Source organism: Dermacentor albipictus, chromosome 5 (assembly GCF_038994185.2).
Source record: "Dermacentor albipictus isolate Rhodes 1998 colony chromosome 5, USDA_Dalb.pri_finalv2, whole genome shotgun sequence".
NCBI classification, from domain to species: domain Eukaryota; kingdom Metazoa; phylum Arthropoda; class Arachnida; order Ixodida; family Ixodidae; genus Dermacentor; species Dermacentor albipictus.
The window spans coordinates 103,562,452-103,590,017 of NC_091825.1; the positions used below are offsets into that span (position 1 = coordinate 103,562,452).

The window sequence follows — 27,566 nt, forward strand, 5'->3', positions numbered from 1 at the left end:
TCGACGATATCTTCACATCGGCGGTACAAATTAAGCGAAGCCAGCCCTGATTTCGCATGCACTCCGTCGTCGCAGCTGATAGTGTCACCCGCACTAGGACGATGCTATCATGAAAAGCACCGGCAGCAAGGAGTGAATGCTTCGTCTGTCCATCGCTCCAATGAGTTACCGAAGCTCAAGATTGTGCAACCACCAATACTAAACACACGACAAGACAGCTTACATGATGCCATGCTGTCTAGACACGCCACCCTTTGCCTCTTTGCATATGTGGCAAATTACCTATAAAACAGGGCGCACCGCTGCTTATGCACTCAGCCGCACTTACAGCCATGCGCAGCCATGGCCGAGAGACGTGCACCAGGAATAACGAGGCACCCGCCAACTTACCCCTTGCCCCCCATCGCTCCCACCCTTCGCATGCACTTGATGCTTGATCGCGTTACCATGAGCGACCTCCCCTCGCCCTCTTTCCCTTTGCTCGCGCGGAAAGGCAACACCCGTCAAGCCACCATCTTTTTTTGTCTCACCTTCACACACTTTCATTCGCACCTAAAGCACAAAGTGCGTGCACCGCGATAGGATTTTATCACACTTAGACTTTATATGGAAAAGGATGTGGCTCCACTTCAGCGGCTGCTCTAGTCGCGCTGGGCATGATTTGAGAGTAGCGTTTGCAAGCAGCCACTTCTAATTCAATCATTTGTCCATTTGCCTCTGCGGAAGTTTCCATTTATTGTCTCGGCATTCCTTTACGGCGGGCGCGAAATTACGTTATATTGAAATCGCATACAAACACACTTCGTTACATTGAGGTTCTAAATACATGTTGGTCGACAGACAATTGGTTATGAGAAGTTAAATACTTCGTTATATCGAGGTTTAACTGTACACGTTTTCAGCAGGCACATAGTCACTATCCTCTTGCTTGTTTTATGGCAAGTCTGCGCAAATCAATTCACAATAGCGGATAACCATTTGACATACACATGACAGAACAGACTGAAACACTGAATACATATATGACAAATCACTGTGCATTTGGTGGCTTGTCATGAGGAAGTTCAATGTTGAACTGGACTAGTAATACGTAGCATTTCTTTTCGCCCTACTTTATTCCTTTATCAGCACTCCTTAAGAAGAGTGGTTGATTCTGGTAATAACAAATGCTGCTCAAACCACCGACAAAAGAGCAAAAAAGAAAAGAAGGGGGATAGAATTGTTACATTATCACGGCCTTGAACTTCTGTATCACCACGATGCCCAGTGATGTCAGAAACCAGGAGAATTATCTCATTTTAGCAACACTCACTGCTGTCAGTGAAGATAGCATTTACAAGCAAGACATTGTTCAGTTTCAGCACTAGATTTCCCAACCCCAACTCTATGGACACAGTGCTCAAGTCAGAAAGGAGACCACATGAAAAATTTAAATTAGATTTTGAGGTTTTATGTGCCAAAACCACGAACCATGTGCCAAACCACGACATTCTAGAAGACTTCAGATTGATTGACTAGGGTTGTGCGAATAGTAGATGTTGAGTTCGAAGCGAATTCAAAGAGAATAGTGGTTTTGGCCGAATATCAAATAGTTGCTGTTCAAAAATCTTGGCCCCAAAGAGGCATACAATTACTGGATACATGCAATTATTAACCCCACAAAGCCCAACGTGTCATTTTTGATACGCTGAATTTGATGCCTGAAAAATTGATTTATTGCTGTACGCCCAACGTATAGCCTATACTAGCCTTTTTGATATTCTGGAGGGAGAGTTCATTTGTGTATAGTTCAGCAAATGAATTACTAATTAAGTATACTAAATAATTTTTACTCAATTATAATTTCACTGTTTTCTACATACCAATATACTCTCAATGACCAGAAATACATGTGAGCAAGTTTTAATTTTCTTTGGCGTGGAATTGTGTTCAAGCTTTATGGGGACTAATTATGGGGACTAATAATTATGGGACTAATTTGTGAGAATGATACCACAATAAATTCAAGTAGGACTTATTTACTGAATCAATGGGCTTCGTTTTTAAAGGCAAGCTTGAGATATACTTCCAAACTGGATTTTTCACACTGTCGTTCAAGTCCATCTTGCTCACCAAACAAGCTTTCGCTATTTTGACGATGGTGATGTAATTCAGTCATCTTATCACTTTCTTTTGAAATATTATAGTTTTATTTTTGGAACGGTGTTTATGAGTTTTCTCGCAAATAAAAGTTTTTAATATATTATGAAGGTTATGAGAAATTTTTAAAGGTATTTATTTTTATCCGAAACTTGTTTTTCTAACTTAGTGTCTGGATGTGGTGGTGGTGAGAAAAGAGTGCGGACAACCAGGGCGCCAAGATTGGTAAAGATGGTGCTGACATATAGCGGCGTAGCTGGAGCGTTTTGCTCGGTTTCTTTTAGCCATTGTTTACCAAGTTAATGAAATTACTACACTTAATATATTTGCAACAGTTATATCTACAGTTCTGCTGAATATGCGAGCCTATTTTTGTTTTAAAATATTGTGTCTCACTGATTACAGTCAACATCCGATTTTTCGAACTCCCTAGAAGCCGCGAGAACGTCTGAAAAATAAGGCAGTTTGAAAAAAACGAATGCATGCCTTTTACTGCCCCCAAGGGCTCAAATCGCCACAGGCACGTCCGAAATAGCTTTGAAGGCCTGTGAGTACATTTATTAGGCATATCGGTACTCGTACTATTACAGGAGACGGCAGATGCATGCACGTGTAATTAAGGAATACATACTGTGTCCTGTGACAATTGATTCTTCCAACTCTTTATATGCTTCACCACGTAACACTCCTGTACTGAGGCGCAGCTGACTTTTGGGAATAGGCTTTAAGTAACACGTCATGCTTTCCGAGCTTCAAAGTCTTGGCTATGCTTACAAAGGTGGAGCCGGCGCAATGCTAACAGCGGTGAATTGTTTTAATGAAAAAACACGGCACCAAACAGCAAGAATCTTCGTAGCAAACGTCCAAGTAGTTAGACCTAGCGTTGCCGCAGTAGTGGCTGCAGCTGCCAGCGGATTGGGTGCGAGAGTGCCTGTTCGAGGCGGCAAGATTATCAAAATGGTGGTGGTCGTGGCTTCGATCAATGCAGTTTCAGACCTGCAGTCATGGCAAAAAGTCCAGAAAATCAGGTGGATACGGGTTTTCTGTGTCCAGAACATCAGACATTCTTATATGTACGTTGACTCTATGGGGTACCATAGCGGTGCCACGAAGGCGTCCGAATTATTGGGCATGTCCGAGAAAACTGGGCGTCCAGAAAATGGGTCGTTGACTCTATTAAGTAAACAAACTTGCGACCGTGAGTTGCAAAAAAGCACAAATATTGCAGCTGCTCTCGAGGTGAATATCGAATAGCGTAATATACGATACTATTCGAAAATCCGAATATTTGCATTGCACTAATTTTGACCGTATCTCTATTTCTTTAAATTTAAGCGCACGAATGTTTTTGCATTTTGTCTCCACCAAAATGCTTGCGTTGCATGGTCTCTTTTCCGTGATGGTCTAATTTTTGTGCTGAAATAACATATCTGCAGCTAATGTTGTGCATGCGTCGGCCTCTGAGCTTCTTTACTGGATTCAAGCAGACTTGGGCCCACTACTAAGCACTTGCCTCAACGATTTCAGTTGGTAGCTCCTCTTTGGTTCTGCAAGCCAAGCCAGCCTCCAGCATAAATTCGTGGAGTGCCACTCCATCGGGCAAGAATAGATGCACTTTGGCACGTGACGTCTCGGTAGGCCTCGTCTGAAACGAGACACAGAACTCTGTGAAGGAATGAAGTTCAGCGAAGGGGCTCAAGAATTGCCAAAGGTCAATGCTGAGCATGATCCACAGCCGAAATGTTTTGTACATCACATTTAGAAAAACCAATAAGTAGAATTCATGCTCCAAGACAATTCATGCAGGAGCTCTTCATACAGAGTATTTACTTCTCGGAGCAATGTAATATTGAACACAATGGCAAGCGACCAGAAGTTGTACTCTGATCACCATTTGTGTGGAGGAGACTACACCAGATGTGTGCAGTCTGGCTGCCTGATACGTTCATGGAATAGGCACAACTTATGCCTCTTCCACTGAAGATACGAGAAAAAGTACAAGCACAATGACAGTGTACTGTCTTACTGTGCTGAATGCAGTTCTCTTCCTGCACTAACTTTGCTCTGCTGATGGTTGCATAAGTGACTGTCCTGCAATCAGACCTCAAATCCTTCGATGCCAATTAAAGCATCCGAATAAAGTCGCACGCACAAATTCACTCGAACTTTGCTATAACGTAGCTGAAGGAGGAGCCAAAATTACTTGGTTACATCCATTACTGGCCTTTAATGCAACATATTCTCAATGGTGTGCCCAATTGTAAAGGTGGAAATAAGAAAGTGGCGTTGCAGCACGTGGAACTACTACGAAGACCACGTGTGTGATGAATTTGCAATAAAACAATAAAAGGATTTTCGGCATGTGCAACACATGACTTCTTAGCACGTGACATGACAGCCTTTACAATAGATGCCTTCGGTTCCAATGCGATGGTCTTTCGCTTTCCACTTCATTCTTAGTGAAAAACGGAGAAACGGTGATGAGTTAAAAAACAGCTTGCAAGCTGCAATGTCGTGGTTGAGCAGCACATGGCATTCCGACAGCTCTCTGCTGTGTGATCGAGGCCAGCAAACTTCCATTTCCTATTCGGTACCAGCAAATCTCCTACTGAGTTGTCGCTAGCTGTATCTACAGCTATCGCTGCCAACTCTAACAAGCATCTTCACTATTGGTTTCACAGCACATGGGGTGTAGTGCCATTAAAAGCACACTGCACGCTATTAATAGGTGATAAGCCAAACATGCTGCCGTTCCATTCCCTGCTGCATGTTGTGCAAAGTGAGTGTCATGTTTTACTTTGGCGTCATTGTAGGCATTGTATTGCGTCGCCCACCAGCATTATCTCATTTCGGTTTACTGCGGCCATCTTAAAACACTATGCAACAGGAAAACGACAACGCGCATCTCAGGCACTACCAGCTCGACGCACATCTTGCGCATCGACGCACATCGCATTACGCACATCGACGTGTCTTGTGCCGCAATGATCCACCGAGTGGGCAAGTCAAAACGACCCACTCGAAGAAGCTGCTGACCCAGGCTGAATTCGAGGAATGCAAACGTAAGCTTCCTGAAGCCCATGAACGATAACGCCTATGTCGGACCGCTTGGGCTCTACTAGCTCGTCAGGCTTCGGCATCTCATGCTGCAGTGATACATCAAGAGCCCTGCATTGCATAGATGTCGACTACCGTTGAGTCTGAAATTTTTTTTTGCGACTTTGGATCGTACGTTTTCCTCATTGCAACATTTTATTTGTGAACGTATGAACAAGGTTTTGCTGTATTCCATCAAAAGACTATTTTGTTGATTTCCCTGTAATAGCTTGGCTATGATAAGAAATGAAGTTCAATGTTCCACTGACTTTTGTGCCATGACCCGAGCACCCGCCTACTAGCTTGACGTTGCGAATTTCCAAATGCTTTTTCTTATGTGGGCCATTGCTGCTTAGTAATGCTTCTTGCAATATGCAATGTTTAGCCGCAGGCTCTTATAATGCAATGCAGTGCACCTTAACCAATAAAAAATTAACTATGCTTGAGAAGACAGTGCCAAGATCTGTGATGTCACAACGAGCTGGTGCAGCAACTTCAAGGCGGCGTTGCCACCAGTTTTTTGTTTTTACACCCTTTTCACTCTTACCATGCCTCTTTTCAAGGAAAGAGTGACTTCTTTTTTAGATGTTGTAGAGGGGTAATTTAATAATATTGCTTAAATAATTTGTCTCTTTAGTGTCCATTCAAATTCTGTCTTCAGTGTCTTAAATGACACAGCAGCTTCTACAAAATAAACCTGATGGAAATGAGATGGGGCCATACCTTCACAACCATAGAACAGTTTTGTTCCACCACCATGTAGTGCACAGTGTCCAGAACACTGAGTGGCCAGCCTCCTGTGCTCGAAAACTGCAGAAAGAGTGGAATGCCAGTCAGACTCATAAGTGCACTACTCCAGACATTACTCTTCCTACTTACCAAGTCTACGAAAAAACAATGTGTTTTATGCCAACCTTTTTGTCAAAAGTCACACTGTTTAAGCTAGTTTTTTTTGATGAGCTAATTCTTACGACACTAAAGCAGCGTATATTTATGCAGCAGCCATGCGACTCTGAAGGCATGGCTAAATCACAGAGAATTACTCACACGGTCCCTCTTCAATGTTGATACACACACACACAAAAAAATGGAGTTTTACGTGCCAAAACCACTTTCTGATTATAAAGCACGCCATAGTGGGGGACTCAGGAAATTTGGACCATCTGGGGTTCTTTAACGTGCACCTAAAGCTAAGTACATGGGTGTTTTCGCATTTTGCCCTCCATCGAAATGCGGCCACCATGGCAGAGATTCGATCCCACGACCTCCATGTGTAGCAGCAGAACACCATAGCCACTAAGCAACCACAGCGGGTAGAGGCTATCAGTTGGGCAACATTTCTATGATGTCTATATATTTCTATACATCTTGATTCTGACAAGTTCCTTCTACTGCCATACCATTTACTCATCCCTCCTTTTTGCAATTTTCTGCCTTTAAGATAACACACAACTACCCTTGTAGCTTTAGACATCGCTACCTTCTTGCCTAATGTGGTTCTTATCTTACTATGTTTCCAAACATATCATAAGAATCCAACAAACACCGACACCAAGGACAACATAGGGGAAATTACTTGTGCTTAATAAATGAAATCAAGACATGATAAATTAATGTAAATCAAAGTGGATGGAAAAACAACTTGCCGCAGGTGGGGAATGAGCCCACAACCTTTGCATTACGCGTGCAATGCTCTACCAATTGTGCTACGGCGGTGCCATTTCCCCATCCACTTTCTCAGGTATTTATGTTTCCCAGTAGAGCCCTGGGAGTGTTAGCCAGCGCCACCACTGACAAACCTTGGCTGTTGTGGGATCGTTCCCCATCTATGGCAAGTTGTTTTATGCGAAGCATATTACTAGAGCTCAACCCAGCTCCTCAGGCGCGGCGGTGTCGCCTTCAATACCACGTGACACCGTGACGTCACGACAGAGGAGAAACGGGGCTCCAACTCGCGCCGTCGCCTTCAAGGCTGACCACGTGACACTGTGACGTCACGACAGAGGAGAAACGGGGCTCCAACTCGCGGCGTCGCGGCGGTATATAAGCAGCTGCGCTTGCCTGTGCTAGACACTCACGAGGCGAGATGCCTCCTGGAGACAGAGCTGCTCGTTGGAATGAGAAGCGAAGGTTGAGGCGTGCTACAGAGATTGTTTCTAGGTGGCTTTGCTACGGCGCAGCGACTACGCGCCCCGCATCGGACGCGGTGAGCGTCGAGAAACGCAGCGTTCGGCGCGACAACGAAAGCTGCGCCTGAGCAAGCGCCGCACGCCTGAGCCGACGCCGACGACACCGGCTTTTCTGCGACACGAGCTCCTTAACGCTGTCGCGTTAAAATAGAGGCTAGTATGCTTCGCATCCTGGGCTTAACCTTAGCTAAGCCACAGCCAGTTTTTTTTCATCCACTTTGATTTTTGTTAACTTATTGTTTCATGGACCCCTGGCAGCCTAGCCCCGGGCACCAACAGCAATAACTGTTGGACAAATAAAGTTTATTACTATCCTATCCTTTATTTCATCTATTAAGCACAAGCAATTTCCCCTATGTTGCCCGTGGTGTCAGTGTTTGTTGGCTTCTTGTTATATGAGTAATAAAAATCAGGCCCCTCGGTTAACACCCTTTCTTCTCCTTTATGCTAGCTTCCAAACACTCAGTCTCCTTTTACGAGCACCTGTAGCATTATCAACCTTGAATGTCCCTTGGATGTGGTTGTTCCGTACATATATCTTGACATGGCAAGCCCATTTCGGCACCTTCATTTCAAACACTAGGGTTGTTCAATAAAGACTGAGACTGATGCTCGGAAATCTTTTTCTGAAAATTATTCATTGGCCCTTTTATCCCTTTCTATATGCCCCCCAGTAAGCAAAATGCACGCATCCCACCATTTCTACCAAGCCTAGATAACATGAGTGAAGCCATCTTGCCAGTTTATTAAAAAATCACATCCAATGTCTTAACTATGCCTTGCTGCATGTCAAAGCAACATCCTTTCTTTTTACTCTTTTCCAAAGCATTGCAACAATCCTCTTACCTGTCCAACAGTCCAGATGTGGGATTCTCTGACTACACTACGTACCTCGTGGTAAAAAGGACTATTGGCTTGACGTGGAACAAGGCATAGTTGGGAAATTGGAGGCAATGTTTAAGAAAGTGGTGAAAGATGGCTTCACTCAGATTATTTAAGCTTCGTACAAATGGTGGGATACAATGCATTTTACTTACTGGGGAGCATAACAGAAAGGGACAAACGCATCGAATATTTTTTAGAAATCGGAATGTCTACCAAGTTGACATTTCCAAATTCCCTAAGTTTTCCAGGTTTTCCCTGAGTGGCTTTGGAATATTCCCCGAGTGACACAGAACTTTGTTTTATGTCAAGGTGGGCTGACACCATGTCACCCGATGCTGTTACTCTCTAGTAACCATGTTGAAAAATAAAAAAAACGACTTAAAGCAGTTTTTATAATAAGGAGTAGTGCTTATTTTATTCAATAGGAAAACAGAAAGGGGCTGGTGGCTAGCAAAATGCTCAGCAAATAAAATACCTTAAAAAAAATGGTAAAACCAATTCCAAATCGAGTCGACTGTTCTCAAATACGAGTATAAAGGGGATGCATACAGAAGCAAATATTTTCGAATATGAGCTATTTCTATCAACTGATTACAAGCTCATTGGTATGATGTCCGAACTTTGTCACAAGTGAGATTCTCACTCAACAGCTGTTAAGTCACCCTCAGCTGTCCAGACATACTATCAGCCGGTGCACAACGCCTCAGTGTTGCGTTTCATTGCTTGAAAGAGTTTATTTTTGTTTGACTGTGGGACACCTGCATCTCAGCATCAGCCAATACATTTTTTTTAAAATCTCAAGCTTCTTCAAAGAAGCAGCGGCACGCTACCTTTTCCTTTCAATGCGTCAGTCCTTTCTGTTCTCGTCTTCCTTCCGACGCACGTTTGCTTCACGAACCATTCTCTTGGTCAGTTGTACAGTCAATGTACGATTTTTAGTACTCCCTAGGGGTTGCGCAAACATCCGAAAAATCGAGCAGTTCCGACAAAAATGAGTGCATGTCTTTTACTGCCCTTAAGGGCTCAAATCGCCACAAGCACATGTGAAAAAGCTCTGAATGCGTGTCAGTACACTTATTTGGCATATCGATGCTTATACTGCAACAGGAGATGGCGAGTGTACACATGTATAATTAACGAATACATAGTGCGTCCCATGACAATTGCCCCTTCCAACGCTTGTTATGCTTCACTGCAATACTTTTGCGTATGCTTCATACGTAACACTACTGTACTAAGGCGAAGATAACTTTCAGACACCTGCCTTATTCAACGCGCCGTGCTTTCTGAGCTTTGAAGCTAATAGCGAGGACCACAATGGCGGAGTTGCATTACTTACAGTGGCGAACTCTTTCAATGAAAAACAAAACACCGCATGCAAGAAGCTTGCAAGCTAACGTCGAAGCAGCTGGGCCTAGCGCTGCCGCAGTGGTGGCTGCGGCTGCAAGCGGATCTGCGTGCAAGAGCGCCATTCGAGGCCTTGAGATAATCAAAATAGTGGCGGTGGTGCCTTTGCTTGATTAATGGCATTTCGGACCTGCAGTCTTGGCAAAAAGTCTTTTGGAAAATTGGACAGCGAAGGGTTCTCGCGTCCAAAATTTCAGACATTGACTCTATGGGGTACGTGGTGGTGCCGCGAAGCTGTCAGAACTATCGGGCGTGCGGAAAGTCAATCGTTGACTGTACATGGGCAGCTCCTCCAGCCGACGACATGGCATCAAAGTAGATTCGTTATGATTCCACCTTGTTACTGGAGCCAGCATTACCGCAACTTTCGTTCCCTTTCAATAAAATTACACCTAATTTTCCCTGACAGAAGCACAAATTCCCCAAGTTTTCCCTGAGTATTTCTAGACTATTCAACATCCCTGAGAATTCTCGGTTTTCCTGGTTGGTTGAGAAATAAAGGTTTCAGAGCATCAGTTTCAGTCTTTATTGAACAACCCTCGTACCTGGAACCTTTGATTATAAAAATTTTGTCCAGGAAGCGCCACAGCTCAGATTGCTGTCTTGGATAAAAAGTTATAAAGAAAGCTTGCAACTCACTGGCTTCAAGCCATAAAGCTCCACCTCCAGACATAGTATAGGCACATCCTCAAACATCAAGTCAGTGAAGATGCCGTCAGGGCTCACATATTCAGATGTGCCGTAGTCAACGAATCGGACCTAAAAATAAAGATGAGAGAGAACCAACGAGAGATTTTATACTACAGAGACACAACAGGACAAACTATGACGCCTGCTATAGCGATAAACCAAAGACTATACCAAAATTTCCCAGTTCCAAATACTTCATGAAGCAAAGGCTTATGATGCCATGTAACATTTCCTCATAGCTTTCTGCACAACCACTAAACAAGAATAAATAACACCAGACTGATTTTTTGTACGGTTCCTTGAAATGACCTCAGTGGAAACATCTAATGCAGTACTACTATTACAACAAAGTAGTGATTTTCAGCACCAGAAGCAAGTTGTGATGTGCCAATCTGTGCTGCAACCATGATCACATGACAATAACTAGAGCGAAGCAAAGGCAAATGCATGCCATACAATAAGGACAGCTATGGGAGTTCACAGAGCCATTTCAGCAGGGTGGTTAAATGAGTTGACATCATTGCCCCAGTTGCTATAATAAAGGCTTGTTGTTATTAAATTCAGGTTTTGTTAGATCTTGCAATATTTTATAACATGGCTATGGATAATATCAATCTTCGAATGTGAAAGCCACCATCAGTGGATTTGTTTGAATGGGTCAATGAGGTGCGTACAGCAGTTAATTGGTGAAACGAAAGAAAACAGCATGGTTGGTCACAACTGGCTAAGCAGCATATTTTCGATGATGAAGACAGATTCTGCTAGACAGAGCAGGGACATCTATTTGTCTAGATAAATAGATCTGATAAGATAGAATCATGTAGCAGCAGACCAGCCAAGAGTTACAAAAAGGCCTTTTATTTGATATGAAACTCTCCACCATAGCACTCAACTAAGTCTTTCATTACAGGTAGTTCACTGCCCAATGAGCACCTCACATACTACCAGAAAAAGATCAGCCTAACAGCATGCTTAAGAATCCCTCAAGGTTAAAAAAATTGAAAAATCTGGGATAGAGAGGGATAGCTGCTTGAGCAGCAAAACGCCAAGGGAATGAGTGGAACATATGATGTCACACACTCTTCCTGGTGCAGGATCTGCAAAAATTTGCTTAAAGTGCTGCTATTAACTCTGTATGTAATGAACCTCTCGCAATGCAGTTCTAAAGTGAATCCAGTTTTACCAGAAGAGACCACTTATATAAGAAAGCTTTTATACCTCCCTTATAGTATTCAAAATTCCTGAGTAGCTTGCTTTTCTTAAAGCAAAAAGTTCATATCAATCGTATATCCTATTGTACTAATAAAAATTGTACGAATGACATGTCGATGATGACTAGCAGACCTCAATGCCTTTCTCTCCAGAGTTCAAGATGACCGCCCGGTAGTACAACTTGTCCAGCGAGTAGCATGCAATGCAGGCCTGCCCAATGCGCAGGGTGCGATGCTGGGGCTTTGATCGATTGCGGTACGCCTTGTTCAGCTTCTCTTTCAGTACCTTGTAGCGCTCCATCTCCTCTGAAGACGACAAAAAAAAAAAGGGCATTCAAAGGAAGTGGAAAACAAGAGACTGGTTGAAATCGGCAAATAGATGACGAGTACAAAAGAGACAATCAACATAGGCATGCAAGAGTAGGCTGCACAGTTCAATATGTAGCATGCATAAGAATTTTCAGGAACTGGTATTAAATGGTAGTGATGCTGGTACTACATGGCTGATGTGGAGGTCAAAATCCCTTTGACTCCTCACTAGGCTTGTGCGAATATGAATTATTTGGATCAATGCAAATAGTAGTAATCTCCATCATCAGCCTATTTTTACGTCCACAGCAGAGCAAAGGCTGCGCCCAGATATCTCCAATTACCCCTGTCTTGCACTGGCAGATTCCGAGTTATGCCTGGAAATTTCCCAATTTCGTTACCTCACCTAATTATATGCCATCCTCAACTGCGCTTCCCATCCCCTGGCACCCATTCTGTTGTTATAATAGACCACCAGTCATCTGCCTTTTGCATTACATGGCCTGCCATGTAATGCAGGGAACAGACATCCAAACATTTTCATTAGACAGAAATACGCACAGTAGAATCCACTCATAGCTTTATCTGTTTTAACAACACTCAGATGTAACAATGAACAGCTGCAGCACTGCTAACTTTTTGTATGTGTTCTGTAGTAACAATCAATCACTGCAATGTTCCCATGTTGTATTGTTAGCCATGACAATTAAATCTGACTACTGGGCATCAGCGCCGAAAAAAAAAAAAAAGGAACGAGCAACCTCACACCTCTGCTACACACTAGCCGTTGCATTGCACATCACATGGCACATCTTCGTCGCATCGCCCCGCACATCAACTCCAGCCTTGCACGCCTCTTTACCATCTCTATTCCATGCCTTTGATGCACAAGTCAACTATATCACCATTGGAGGGGCGAAAAAGAGAGAAGTGAGGTGTGAAAAGGCCAGCGAGGCTGGCAAAGCATAGGACAATGCGACGAAGACATTCTGGGTGGTGTGCACAGTACAACAGTGGGTTGGTGAAGGTCTGTGGCATGCAGACAGGTGTGGCAGCCCATGTTTTGTTTTTTTCAAGAACTCTGCATTCTTCTTCCTTTCGGTGCACACACCCAGTAGCTATATTTAATTGTTAGAGCCAATAATGTGGCAAGGGAGCATTGTATTAGGCATATTATTTCACCATAGACCACATACAAAAGTTGATGGTGCATCAGCTGCTAGTTGTTATATCCAATATACTGTTAAAACCGGTGTCGTTATAAGTAGGTCCAACTGTATTTATGAGTCAAAATGACAAAGTAGTGCAACCTTAGTTATGACAACTCATCATTGGCAGTTAAGGGGTTAAATTGTGCACTTAACTTTAGCATGCTAGATGGAGGTATTGAAGCAGTTATTTACCTACCATTCTCAATTATCTGAACGTAGACCACAGCATCTTCATCAATGTGTGACGGCATCACCATCAGCTGCTTCTCTGTGGGGAAGGATCGAGGATGCCATTTGAATAGCGGCTTATCATCCTGAATCACAAGAAAATCAGTGTTGTCTTCAATGGCATCACTCAAGCACTCTGAAGATGATGAATCTGTTACGTTTTCATCTTCTTCTGCACCCTTATCTTCATTTTTATCAGAGGGAGCAGCCTCATCCGCTGCACCGTCCAACTGTGCTGCGACTACCTCTGCGCTATCTGATGTAAGAAAATCAACAGCCACATTATTACAGCACTTTAAAGTTGCTGCATCTTGCAGTTCAGTATCGCTCGCTTTAGCTGTTGAGGCTGGTTTAGTGTATTCCTCTTGAACATTTGTAGAGGCTGTAGGAGAAGCCTCCTCTCCAACTTCTGTAGAGGGCAAGGTGGAAACCTCTTCGCCACTTACAGATGATGCAGTGGAAACAACTTCTTTAGGATGTGAGACCTTTTCAGGCGCACAGTGCGCTTCTGCTGGCTCTGGCTCCTCACTTTGTGAAGATGTGGAGTTTTCTGTAACATTCTCGGACCCCACAGGTTCTTTGAGTGCATCTGGATTGCTGTCACCAGTGATCGCTCTATCATCTGTGGCATTTACTTCGCTCGAAGGAGCAGCCTCTCTGTCACTAGCTGTCTTGACTTTGTTCGAAGAAATCGTTTTTCCGTCATCCGCAATCTTCCCTTTGCTGCTCAATGTAGCGGCTTCTCTGTCACCAGTGGTCATCACTAAACTAGAACTAGTGGCCTCTGCCGATTCCGTGGTTGATTCTTTCTTTACGCAACTTTTTTTGGAAATGAAGCCGTAGCCCATTTCCTTCAATGCCTCCCTTACACTTCTATACTCTTTGCGCATTGGCTCCAAGGCACCGGCCTCAATCACTTCCTCCACCATGATATCAACTGGAAGAGAGCCATCCAGCTCCTCCCCAATCTGCACCATGAAGGTCTTGTTCCCCCTGGACAGCAGCTCGGCAAAGCACTCTTCCGCAGTCTTGGACCAGCTCTTGCTGCCTCCAGCGGGGATCATGTCGGCCAGATGGCACACTCGGGCAAACGGTGGCACCTGAGCAAGAGCTCCTGGCAACACGACGACTTCGCCCCTTGGCACAGCAACCTGCATGCCACTGTCAACGAAGAACACGTGGAGTTCCTCCTCTTCCACTTTCACAACCTTGGCTCGCACCCAGTGATCACCGGAGCTTTTAGCTGCACACCACTCTCCCACCTCCCAATTGTCCTTGGTTTCTCTGCCACCATCCCATGCATTCTGCAGTCGAGAGGAAAGTCCCTTGAAACTCTTTCTCTCCTCCAGAAGCCGCACATAAAAATGCTGGGGGGACTTTGGGTATGTCACATGCACTGGCACGTAGTCCTCCTTAGGACGTTCATCCACAACAGGTTCCTTGGGAGGCTCAGCCATGTGCATTTCCAGAGCAGCCATCAGCGCAGTGGCGGGTCTCCGGCTTGGGGCACGAACCTCAGGACGCATGTTGGGATGCCTCTCGGTATGCCTCTCGGGATGCCTCTCGGTATGCCTCTCAGGACGCAATTGGCCATGCATCTCAGCACGTAGCCGAGGTGCATGTTGTTGAGGTCGAGGTATCAGTTCAACGGGTGGTGGTGCGAGGCCCGGCATGATGGCGGCCAGCCGCTTCTGCTGCCTGCTTTCTACCTTGTATTCCTCATAAGCCTCAACAATGGAGTACTTTGGACGGATGATCAAATGTGCTTTTAGGGTGGGCACGTCTTCCACAAGAGACCTGCAAAGAGGAAGGGTGTCAGACACACTGCTGGCTGTCATCAGCAAGTCGGCCTTTGGGGTCAATAACAGTGTGAAAAAATGACAACACCAATGAGGAGAGCAAAATACACAGCACTGACATATGCAGGCGCGTTCTTGTTTCATCATACCATCCTTGCCCGTTACCTCTTGCCAACATAAATAATTATGCATTTGTTTGAATATGACTCCTTAGATCTTTCATTTAAAGCAGAATAATGCCAAAAAGGAGAAAAGTAAGCTGAATTTGTAGTTGGAAGTTTATTCCAAACTGAGACTACTGCTGCAGAGAGAGCATTAGTCACAGAAAAGCACAAATGTGGCTAGCTTGGCAGAGGTTCTTGAATGGTGTGTCAAATAGAAGCCAGTACAGTCGACTGTCATTACAATGGATCCTGATAATCCGATAAAAAACGTCCGTTATATTCAAAGTCCATAATATCCAAAACGCCTCACTTCCAAAACTTTTATCACTATGTCTAACAACTTTATTGCAAAGAGTCAGTGACAAATGTTCGAAGTAAAAAACAAAGAAGTCACAGTTTCAGCCGAAAGGCGAAGCATTAATTGCAATAGCAAATTAAGCAAGATACGTGGGCAGCAGCAACAAGCGAAGCGACCTTCCTGCTGTCTCACTTCAATGTGAACTTTTTGAAAGCACAGCACATACGAGGCTACCGGCACTGGGCACACTTTGTTTACATCGCAGATTGCTTTCAAGATACGGCGCCTGTGCGGGCAAGCACTTTGTCCACATCGCAGATCACTTTCAAGATATGGCGGCTGCGGCGTAAGCAGCAAACACTGGAGTAGAACTCCCTCTTTCTCTCTTGCCTCCTCCCCCCTTGCGTCGTGTGGAAAGAAGACGGCGCATTTCCGCCCTGCCTTCCTCCCTCGCGCACACCGCAATTGTTGGCTGACCCTCGCAAGTCAGTTGTCAGCCCGTGTCAAAACAGCAGAAGTCCGTTTTATACAACCAACTTTGACAAAAATTGCCACTAATTTCATACACTGTAGTCGATAGTCCGTTGTAGCGCAGTCCGTTAAGGTATGTAGCCACCCTTGAAAACGACATTTTCTTCTTTTTTTTTTAAATAGCAAATTTCATTTTTTAATATTTCAAGAATCTACAGACATTCAGAATTGTGCTGCTGCAAAAATTATGCCTCTATCTGGTTCTGTTCAAAAGTTATGATGTTTTTTTTACAACTACTGGCAGACCTCTCTGAAACCGAAACTGACATTTTGTGAAAACGAAACCTACATTTCAATCATTGAAACAAACTTATGTTTGTGCTCAAATACGCATATACATTTAGATTAGTTTGTGGTGAAGTATTTTAAAGGTTGATAACATTGAGCAATGGTGATCACTATCATTGTTTAAATTCAAATTGAACAAATTGCCACGTGGGGGCGCACGACATGACATCGTGTTCACACTACAGCGACGTGCTGTACTGCCATTTAAAGCTACTGTTTCGTCACTTTACTGTCCTAGATTGTTGTCTTACAGAATATAACAAGTTCAGGCTAAGTTTCTAATGAAACAAAGGCCAAAACACAAGTTCTATGGCAATTGGTACACAATGAACGACTCGACGAAGTGTGGCATGAACGTGGCTGTTTCAGCAAGTGAAGTGAAACTGGGCCAGTTGGAGGAAGATTATGAAGTGCCACCGGAAGGTGTTGTGCTACAGAGGTACAGGATTATAGATGTCGGAATTCTTCCCTCAGTTTTGGCGTCGCTGGCGTGCCCCGAATGCAAAAACATTTTACCGAAGCTTGAGGAGCATTCACGCCAAGGGGTATGTTTTGCATATGCCGTTGTATGTAGTGCATGTGCCCGCGAACACTTGTTTTCCTCATTAAAAAAAAAAAAAAAGCAAGTGCAGCCGAAAACAATGTTCGGTTGGTTCTGTGATATTTTCGAAGGTTATGAATATGCCACTGCCACTTTGCCATTGCGTCTTTTGAGAAGGTTTCTTCCAAGCTCTGTAAGGCCGCGAAAATTGCCGCGTCAAAGTCAATGATGGATGCTGCTGCAGAAGTGCGCCAGGCTGTCGGCAGCAACGAGTGTGGCATGCCAGGTGACGGCACTTGGCAAAAGCGTGGGCACTCCTCTTTGGATGGTTGCATCTCTTCGATATCAGTGGACACAGGAAAAGTGACTGATGTGGAAGCAATGTCCACCAAGTGCAAGGCACGTGAGAATATGAAGAAGTGTTCCACAAGCACTGAGTTTGAAGAATGGAAGACGAACCACACTGACTGCCAAGCCAACCACACAGGCAGTGCTGGCAGTATGGAGGCGGTAGGACTGTACCGTACGTTTGAGCAGTCCGAAATGATGCGCGACTTGAAGTACATTGATTTTTATTGGGACGGCGACTCAAAAGGCCATGCGGCTGTCAAAGCTATGTACGGAACTGGCACTGCGCAAACTTGAGTGCATTGGCCATGTGAAAAAGCATGTCGGATGCCAACTGAGGAAACTGAAAAAGACAACTCGTGGACTTGGAGGCAAAGCGAAGTTGACGGATGTTATGATCGATAGATTGCAAAATTATTATGGTATCGCAATCAAGGCAAAGGTGGGGAACCTACAAGCTATGAAACAGGCCACGCTAGCAAGTCTGTTTCACTGCAGTTCAACTGATGGAACTTCTAGACATGGCCTGTGTCCTTTGGGTGTGAAAAGTAGGTGTGCCTATAACTGTGTGAAAGCTCAGGGCACAGGACGCTACAAGAACAGGGGAGGTTTTTCCAATGACATCCTAAACAAAGTGAAACTTGTGCATGCAGACCTCTGTTCTTATGAACTTTTGATGAAATGTCTCCACGGAAGAGTCCAGCACGTAAATGAATGCTTCAATGGGATGCTCTGGAAGCATCTCCCTAAAGATGTCTATGTAGGCCTGCTCACTGTTGGTTAGAACTATACAATTATATATGTCACTTCAACAATGGAAATAGTGGCACGCTGGACATCTTGAGGCAGGCTGGTGTTGGTCCTGGCTACTACACCACAGTAGCTTGCCACAGCAGGGACCGAAGACGCTTGAAGAACGCCAAGTGCCAGTCAAAGGCAGATGAAAAACAAGCCCGAAAGAAACAACGAGCTGCTAAACAATCTCACAGTGAACTCGTGGCCGTTAAGGAAGGGCCCAGCTATAAGCCTGGTGGCTTAAAGGCTGGATGCCATCAGGAAGGCTGGATGAAAGAGAATCTTGTGCTCGAATGGATGATGTTCATCTGGTGTAGGCAGCCCGGCGCACTGTTGTCATTCCCGTCCATCCTCGTGCTGGACGCATTTCGTTGCCATTTGGCCGACTTCGTGAAGAGGCTGTTGCGTGAATCTGGCACTGAACTCATTGTTATCCTGGGTGGGATGACGTCTCAGCTACAGCCTTTAGATTTTTGCATGAACAAGCCGTTTAAAGACATGGTCAAGCGGTGTTACGCAGATTGGATGCACTCAGGTGGGCCTGCAGCGACGCCGACCTGGCGGCTGAAGCAGGCTTAGCCGCGCTATGCAAGTGGATTGTGGATGCATGGGCCAGCATACTAGAGGACCTTCTGTGTTACGCATTCAAGAAGTGCAGCATCTCAAACGCGCTCAAATGGCACAGAGGATGAGTACCTCTGGGAAGATATGTCCAACAAAGAACTATCTGAAGAGAGTGCAGCTGAGGAAGACGGTGATTGAAAAGCGGATTGCAATTTAAATAAATGCTTTCCTTGAGTTTTCCTAATTCGTATTATACGCGGATAAAACTCTTTTTTTTCCATTTCGCGTCCCAAAATTTTCACCTTGTACTATATGCAAGTTCGTATTATACGCAGGTTTTTACAGTAAGAAATATTGTTAGGCAACTGTACTTATTCGCTAAAAGGTCAAACTTCAATAGAATGAAACTTCGATAGAACAAGCAATTTTACAATTTTGCTGACTTCGTAGTATCTAAGTTTAACTCAACTTTGCACACTTATGCACACTCGTGAGCAAAAGTATAATGACCAGGGATTGCACAATAAAGCTGATTTTTTTCCTCTGCCTGTGAATGCAACTTGAAACTGAAGACAGTCCAAATTTGGCTTTGTGAAACTTGGTGTACTCATCAATTTCAGTTCCTTACAAAGTTCATTACGAAGAAATTTAGTTATTTTGGACACCCTGTGGTCCATATACTTTTGCTCATGGGTGTACATTTCCATACACACACCACTTCAGAGATGGCTGAACTAGTGAAAAGATTCGAGGCAGAACTGTCAAACACTGGTAGCTATCATTAATTACTTTCATATGTTACAGGCCCCAGCAATAATCAGGATTAATATTAGGCTGCTGTTGCAGCTGTTTATGACACGAGTAGCATATCTAAATGAGCAAAGCCCTCTAGACAACCTAAAAATTGGGTCGCGTGGAAAGGCACATGAAGGGGGACATGGACGCCTTGTCATTTATGCAAGCTAGATTGAATTAAACAAAAGAAATGACAAAAGAGTGCATTATTTTAGAAGCAACGAAGTGAAAACACAGAAGACGAGTCTGCTCGTAATACACAAAACTGGTCACTGAAATGCAAGAAAAAATATGTTCGAGCCAGCGCATGTCACCCATTTCTCAAACAACCAAATACTAAAGAAAAATACTCACAGAGGTCCAGTGCTAGCTGCAAGATTTTCTTTGACTAGTACAGCATTCACGCACAAGTCTGTGTCCTCCTTGCCTGGTACATACAGTGACACTTTGGCACGCTGGAATTCTTCACTGTTTGCTGCAAAAGGAGAAGCAAAATACAGTTTAAAAACAGTAACTGCATTATAAGGTGCAAATAGAAGACTGATGCTTACCATGAACTTTCATCAACAGGTGTTTGCTCAAGGTCAATTGTGAGAGTCTTTTGGTTGCCTTAAAAAGAAAGATATTTAAAGCTCAGCTTTCACAAAACACAGGATTTGAGGCACATTTTTATCAAGAAGTGGCAGCCTGAACCAGATCCATTAAAAATTTCTTTTTTTAACATGAAGTAGGAAATTTTTATAGGCTTCTTGTGGCGAGTCGCACCACTCTGTCTTCTCTGGTGGATCACATGAATAAAGATTTGCAATGCTGGCTTAAAATTTTCACTAATTAACTTTGTGTTAAGTTATTTAGAACATATATTGCAACCACAGAAAAAAAGTTGAACAGAGGGATACAGAAAGGCAAAGAAACAACAATAGAAAACTGGTGCATTAAGCCCTTAACCCCCCACATGATCACACAAGAGTGGTAGGTTTTTTTGCACAGGACTGCATTACTGTATTTATTTGAATATAAGGCCAGGTCCCCCCCACCATTCCGCATTAGGTTTTGCCTTTAGGCATGGCTTCATGGCAGTGCAAATTTCACCTTATAGTGCGGCCTCATGGCACCAAAAATTTCGCCTTATTGCTTGGCTTTATGGCATCACACACCACTATGCCGTAAAGCCACATTATAAGGCGGCAACCACGTACGATATTCAAGCGATGCAACAGGCAGAGCCTGTTGCGCTATCGCGACGCCGCGTGGAGCAACCACATGTGACATCGCAAAATACAAAAGTAGCAATATGTTTGCATTGTTGTCTGAATAAATACAATCGTGCGCCTGTAAAGTAATCGCAAACGTACCACGAAGATAATTTTTAACCAATGTGTATCAGACTTATTTTTAATATGCTGTCATTGCCAGTGGAAATCAGTTTCATGCCACCAGTAATTCAGTACTTCCAACATATCCGCTGAATCTCAATAATCCATTAGTAACTCTATATCGCCTTATATTAGTGCGCATATTTAAGTTTTTTTTCATAGATACCTCAACTGCACCCTTGCCTTATAGTCGAATAAATACAGGAACTGTACATGACTGCATTCAGCATGTCGGACCATCAACAGCACCTGCGAGGTCAGACCAGATTGTGTTTGTGTGTGTGTGTGTGTGTGAGTGTGTGTGTGTGTGTGTGTCTGCACGCGCGCGCGCGCTGTGTGGATACTAGACTTAGTTGTACAAGAGCTTACAAGAAGAGATTCTGTGACAGGAGTCACTATGTAATCGCGGATCTACAGCTTCAATGCATGTGGTCTCGTCATGCAACTTACTGACTGAATTTATAATTACTATACTTGCATCATAACTTGATCTATCCTGGCATGGTACAGGCTGAGCTTCAGTTGATTTCAGAAAGAGAAAGTGAAAATTCATCAGGGCTTGCCTGGCTGGCCAAGCAAGATCAGACAGGAAGCCAACGACATACCTCATCAGACCACGCACCCAAAACTGGAGCCACATCAGCAAGTGTCACGGGAATGGCCTGGATAGGAAGGTGCATGTACTTGTCCGGTATGCGGCGAACCCACACAACAGGCACCCGTTCCTGATTTCCATAGTCGACATAGGACACAACCACGTGAGACTTCCCGTGTAGGCTGACCACACGACCTCGATACCACAACTGGTCATGAGGAAACTTTGCCAAGCAGACCATACCTGTATTTTCAAAGAAAGCCGGGACAAAGGCAAAACGTGAGGTGCCTTGCAATGCATGGGAACCCATGCCACAACTGCTCAGCATGTGCTACTTATGAGTTGTTTGTGTGTACACACAGTGCTTTTATAAAAGGAAGTGTGTGAGGACATGGCCTGCATTCCAACAGTGACTACTTATGGCACCGCCAGCATGTAACCAGGAAAGGCTTGACAGCTACTAGAGCGAACAATCAAAAGGTTAAAGCCATGGCAACTTTTGAATAAAGAAATTTCAAAGTGGCATATGTCTTCTCTCAGTTACGTAATGGCACTCCGATACGCACTCACAGTGGATAGCAGGACACGTGCTGACATGTTTTTTCATTAAGGCACTATCCATACATGCACTGCTTAGACATGAAAGAGCAGTACTAAACCATTTTAGGCTGGCAAAGTGCTTCAAAAGTCTGTTTTCATTCATCTGGCAGGAAAATGTTGGCTAGCGTTGGACAAAACGAAGGTAGGAGTTCTCTTTCCTGAATTTCATGCCATAGCCTCTGCCACGTATGTCACCGTGACATCACAGACTCCTAAGTAGCTGCTCTCACTACAGGGTGTCTACCAAGTTGACATATCCAAATTCCCTGAGTTTTCCCGGTTTTCCCTGAGCACCTTTGCGAAATTCCCTGAATGAGCCAGAACTTTGTTTTATGTCAAGACAGGCTGACACTATGCTGCCCGATGCTGTCGCTCTCTAGTAGGCATGTTGAAACAAAAAAATGACTTAATCCAGTTTGAATAGCAAGGAGTAATATCTATGTTATTTAAAAAGAAAACAGAAAGAAGGTATTAGTAAAAAGCACAGCAAAAAAAAAATGGTAAAGCCCATTCCAAATTGAGTCGAACATATTCAAATACGAATGAAAAGGAGACGCATACAGAAGTGAATATTTTCGAATATGAGCTATTTCTATCAACTGACAGCAAGCTCATCGGTATGAGGCCTGAACTTTGTCACAACTAAGATTCTCTCTCAGCAGCTGGGAAGTCAACGTCAACTGTCCTGACATACTCTCATGCCATACACAACACCTCAGTGTTGGCTTTCACTGCTTTAAAACGTTTATTTTGGTTTGGATGAGAGACAACTGCATCTCGGCATCAGCCAACACTTTCTTTTTTGAGCTCAAGCTCCTTCAAAAAGGTGGCGGCACGCTTCCTTTCCCGTTACTTCCTCAGTGCGTCGGTCCTCTCTGTTCTCATCCTCCTTCTGCCACGCGTTCACCCCATGGATCATTTGAAGCATCCTCTTTGTCAGTTGTACAGTCAACGTCGGATTTTCCGGACTCCCTAGGGGCCACAAAAACATGCGAAAAATCGGGCTGTCCGAAAGAAATGAATGTCTTTAACTGCCCTTAAGGGCTAAAATTGCCACAGGCACGTCCAAAAAAGCTCTTAAGGCCTGCCAGTACACTTATTAGGCATATCGGTGTTCGTACTGGGACAGAAGACAGGGGTGCACGCGTGTATAATTAAGGAATACATACTGCGTCCCGTGACAATTGCCCCTTCCTATGCTTGTTATGCTTCACCGCGTAACATTACTGTATTGCAGCGAAGCTAACTTTGGAAGACTGGCATTACGCAATGCGCAGTGCTTTGCGAGCTTCGAAGCCAATCGCGAGGATTACAAAGGCGGAGCCGGTGCCATTGCTGACAGCGGCAAATTCTTTCAATCAAAAACATGGCAACACATGGCAGGAAGCTTAATAGCGAACGTAGAAGCAGCTAGGCCTAACGCTGCCACGGTGGTGGCTACGGCTGCCAGTGGATCTGCGTGCGAGAGTGCCGGTTCGAGGCGGCGGTGGTGGCTTTGATTAATGCCATTTCAGAACTGCAGGCAGGGCAATATGCATTGACTATATGGAGTATGTGGTGGTGCCGCGAAGCCATGCGAATTATCGGGCATGTCCGAAAAATCGGGCGTCTGGAACATCGGTCCTTAACTGCTCTGGAAAAACCTCGTGCCGATGACACGGCATCAATGATGATTCGTTGCGATTTCTCTGTTACTGGAGCCAGCGTTAACACGACTTTCGTTCCCTTTCGATAAAATTACAGTTAATTTTCCCTGATAGAAGCACAAATTCCCTGAGTTTTCCCTGAGTATTTCCAGACACTTGAAATTCCCTAAGAATTCCCGGTTTTCCCGGTTGGTAGACACCCTGCACTAGGGCCGTTTCAGAGCAGGAAAATATTCTCAAAACTTTCAAGGTTCAGTTTCTGGATTCTTAAGAATGCAATGCAGTCTTTTGTTACCAATGAACAATTAACTAGACCTGAACAGCCACTGTCAAAATCTATGACGGTGTGTTGAGCTAGGGCATAAAATTCAGGGTGATGTTGCCGCATGGCTTTCATTTTCACATCTTTTCTGGTTTACCAAACCTACTGGCACTGGCTTATTACCAGCTTACTAGCTTACTGGGATGATGACGACAACTGTGGAAATATTTTACTGTACTTATGTGTGCACTCTAGTGGGCCACACACACCAGCTATTAGCGCTTCAGCTGCGAACAGCACAAAGTGCTAATTACAAAAGTAAACAATATGAACATACTAACCATAAGGTAAACCCTTCAAATTCAAGCACACTGTTGCACTTGGTATGGGAAGAGCACAGCTAGACGTAAACTTCTACTTTTCTACAGGCAGCGCACTATATGAGATTTGCTACATGTGTAATTAGCCCACAAAGAAAGCAACAAGCCTGGCCATGACAGGTTCTGGACAGTATCTGGTGGCTGATAACACTAAAAGCATGGAACTTCCAAAGGGCAAAATATGAAGAACGCAGTCCATGGTAGTTCTTCAGCATAATTAAGTCATTTATAATGAATGAATCAATCAATCAATGAAACAATCAATCACTCGGCCGATCCAAGCACAGAAGTGCACAGCACTCACCAACTTCAGGTGCAAACAGTATGTCCAGCTCAGTGCTTTCATTGTTGCAGTAATGTTGTAACTCTCCAAGCATTTTCTGCATGCCCTCCACAGTAGAGCCCAGCTATGAAGAGGGAGGCAAGAAAGTTAACACTGATTGAGAGAGATCAAAACAAAAGGAAAAGAGGTCAACCAGATGCTCATTGGTTTGCTAGCGTACACAGAATAAACGTTTTAAGGGGACAAAAAGAAAAGCAGAGAGAGAGGAGGGGGAGGCAATCAGTGAGGCAATTAACTGCGCAAATTCTAGCAGTGCCCACACAGCTTTGTGAGCTGTCAATACCCGAGGCCATAGTCCAAGATACTTTCTCTCTGAGAATGCTCTAGCATCCAGGTAGGTCAGCAATGCCCAAAGAAGACTGTGCTGCTTGACGTCATAAGAAGAACAGAAACAACAGGTGTTTGACTGCCTCTTCATAGCTGCGCAGGTTGTACATCACTGTCTGCTTTGGCTTCCCTCTTCAATAAACACCTGATACAAAAGGCATTAGCATTTCAATAATGCAAAGAAGAATGCCTGCCACAGCAACTTTCCTTTTATGATTTCCCTTACCATCACCTGCAGCCACAGTTCTTGTACATTCAGCTTGTGAGAAAAGTATAGCACAAACATGATGTATGTGACAGAAATGAGGACACCATATTTTTTCGCATATAACCTGCAACCCCAATTACACCATCCCAGGGGAAAAAAACATTCCCATATTTCATGGAAGTGTGTGTATGCAAAAATGCTAAAATATTTGAAAAACAGAGATGCATGACTCGTCCACATTGTATTTTCGGCCAGCGGCCCTGTTCGCCCCTTCTCCGGCAATGCTGCCAAAGCTGGATTCACACATTGGACGTCATCGCAGATGAATTAGTCACATGATATGCGACGTGAATCAGATCCACTTCGAGCTAGCATTCAGACGACAGCAGTTGATAGCGTGGATGGAGAATCCCTGGCATGGGCAATGGCAATGGGGCAAATGCGACTGTGCTGAACATCAGACCGTTGATCTGGCTCACCACCAGATGGCTCACCACCATGCTGTTTGCTATCAAAAGCAGAATGGTAAGCCGTAAAAAAAGAAAAGAATGGGCCAGAACCAAGAGGGCAGAAGGGAGCTTCAACACAAAGGGGTGGGAAAGGGAGAGTGGGGTTCCCTAAGATACCGAAACTTTGAATAATGAAGAACCTTGCCTGAAGTGCGACTTAATGGCAGCGTGGCACACACTGCCGTGAAGCTACGCTTCAAGGCAGAATTCGCATATAAACCGCAAGCTGACGTTACTGTTAAATGTTTTGAAATTTTGGTGCAGGTTATACGTGCAAAAATGCTGTAGTTGATGTTATGGTCAAGGCAGGCTATAGGGGAGCAAACCAAATGACTCGAGAGAGAGAAAAAAAAAAAAATGTGCAAACTCTCAAAAGAAAAAATTGCAAGTACGCATCTCTCCCCTTTCGTCATTTTCCTTAGTGTTGCATTATTTAAGGAGACACTGATGTGAGTGGCACTTTTAGCTGTATGCTGTAAATCCTGTGCACTACTCTAGCGTGTTCCAGAGCTCTAATCTAATTACAAAGTGCAGGAGTAGAAGAGACAGTCAGTGACAGCGCTGGCACTCATGGGAAATGCTACACTCAGCAGCTAATAATGCCCATGTGACTGGTTGACCTACGTATTTATATAACTAAACCTTAAAAAAAAAAAGAAGAAGAAGAACGGTAGGCCAAGACCTAACGCCACTATCTTTCAGACTGTGATGACTGCAACATCTTGAGTGCTGCGTGTATGTGCATCACAGGCAAGCTTGCACACTCATTCATTGAAGTGACATTTCTATACCTTATAAGAAGCCAACACTGACACAAAGGATAACATAGGCGAAATTACTTGTGCTTAATAAATGAAAATAGAGAAACGATAAATGAACGGAAATGCAAGTGGATGAACGATCCCACAACCTTTGCATTTCGCGTGCGATGCTTTACCAACTGAGCTATCGTGGCACTATTTCCCCCATCCACTTTCTTGGGTATTTACGTTTCATAGTAGGACCCAGGGAGTGCTAGCCAGTGCCACCACTCACAGACCTTGGCGGCGGATGTGGAACATCCTTTCTGCCGCAGGCGTCACGAGAATGTGATCTCCTTGAGTGAAGGCAACCGGTCAATAAAACCCCACATGCTACCTGAAGGCATCAATGTTGCCGGATAAGAGATCCTCATTATGTAATAAACGAGAAAAAAGGGGCTTAACCGAAGGGCCTGATTTTTATTAGTCATGTCAGTTTGTTGGCTTCTTATGATATGATTAATAAAAATATGGACCCTCGGTTAATACCCTTTCTTCTCGTTTATTTCTACATCTTGTATCACTTCAAACTTGCGATTTCATGCACAGTGTGGGGTGCTTGCATACGCTCAAGACATGTCGAGCTTTTTGTTAGATACCTTCACAGTGGGTGAAGTTTGCCTATAATGCTATTGCATGAAAGCGCTTCTATGCCACATTTATGCACATAACTTTTAAGATATGCAAAGGTACAGAAGTCATTGCCTGTACTCGCAAGCAGCTTGAGGCTTGCCATTCTGCTTGTTATCCCTTCAGCCATGTTGAGTATAACAATAATCAATACAAAAGCACACAGACAGCCAAACAATGCGAACACACACTGCAAGTCCACGTTGACTCTGCAGAAAAGTGCACTTACCTCTTGTACAAAGATCTTGTGCGGATGGTGTATGCAGCTGACAATGACATTGACGATCTGGCCAGCACAGAGATCAGTGGGTGAGTAATACTGACGACGAGTGCTTGCCTGAGATTTCTCTGAAAACAAACATGAACATTTTGCTCATGGGCTCACAAACAAGACTATACAAC

At 44.1% G+C, this 27,566-nt stretch overlaps 1 protein-coding gene and 1 pseudogene across 3 annotated transcripts in view; one reads left to right on the forward strand and one right to left on the reverse strand.

Annotated features, from left to right (window-relative positions):
• The window catches only part of qin, a 100,182-nt gene that overhangs the window by 10,344 nt on the left and 62,272 nt on the right, over positions 1-27,566 (reverse strand). The window contains exons 21-30 of one of the 3 annotated variants that reach the window (XM_065437058.2): positions 27,394-27,512; positions 24,652-24,754; positions 21,470-21,702; positions 20,040-20,097; positions 19,843-19,963; positions 13,334-15,162; positions 11,751-11,923; positions 10,356-10,475; positions 5,959-6,045; positions 3,649-3,784 (exon numbers count right to left, since the gene is read on the reverse strand). In XM_065437058.2, coding sequence (XP_065293130.1) covers positions 3,649-3,784; positions 5,959-6,045; positions 10,356-10,475; positions 11,751-11,923; positions 13,334-15,162; positions 19,843-19,963; positions 20,040-20,097; positions 21,470-21,702; positions 24,652-24,754; positions 27,394-27,512 — 2,979 coding nt within the window. The remainder of the gene's footprint in view (positions 1-3,648; positions 3,785-5,958; positions 6,046-10,355; positions 10,476-11,750; positions 11,924-13,333; positions 15,163-19,842; positions 19,964-20,039; positions 20,098-21,469; positions 21,703-24,651; positions 24,755-27,393; positions 27,513-27,566) is intronic. The other 2 variants (XM_070538648.1, XM_070538649.1) reach the window with 2 other exon arrangements.
• Positions 16,772-18,708, forward strand: LOC139060076 (uncharacterized; annotated as a pseudogene).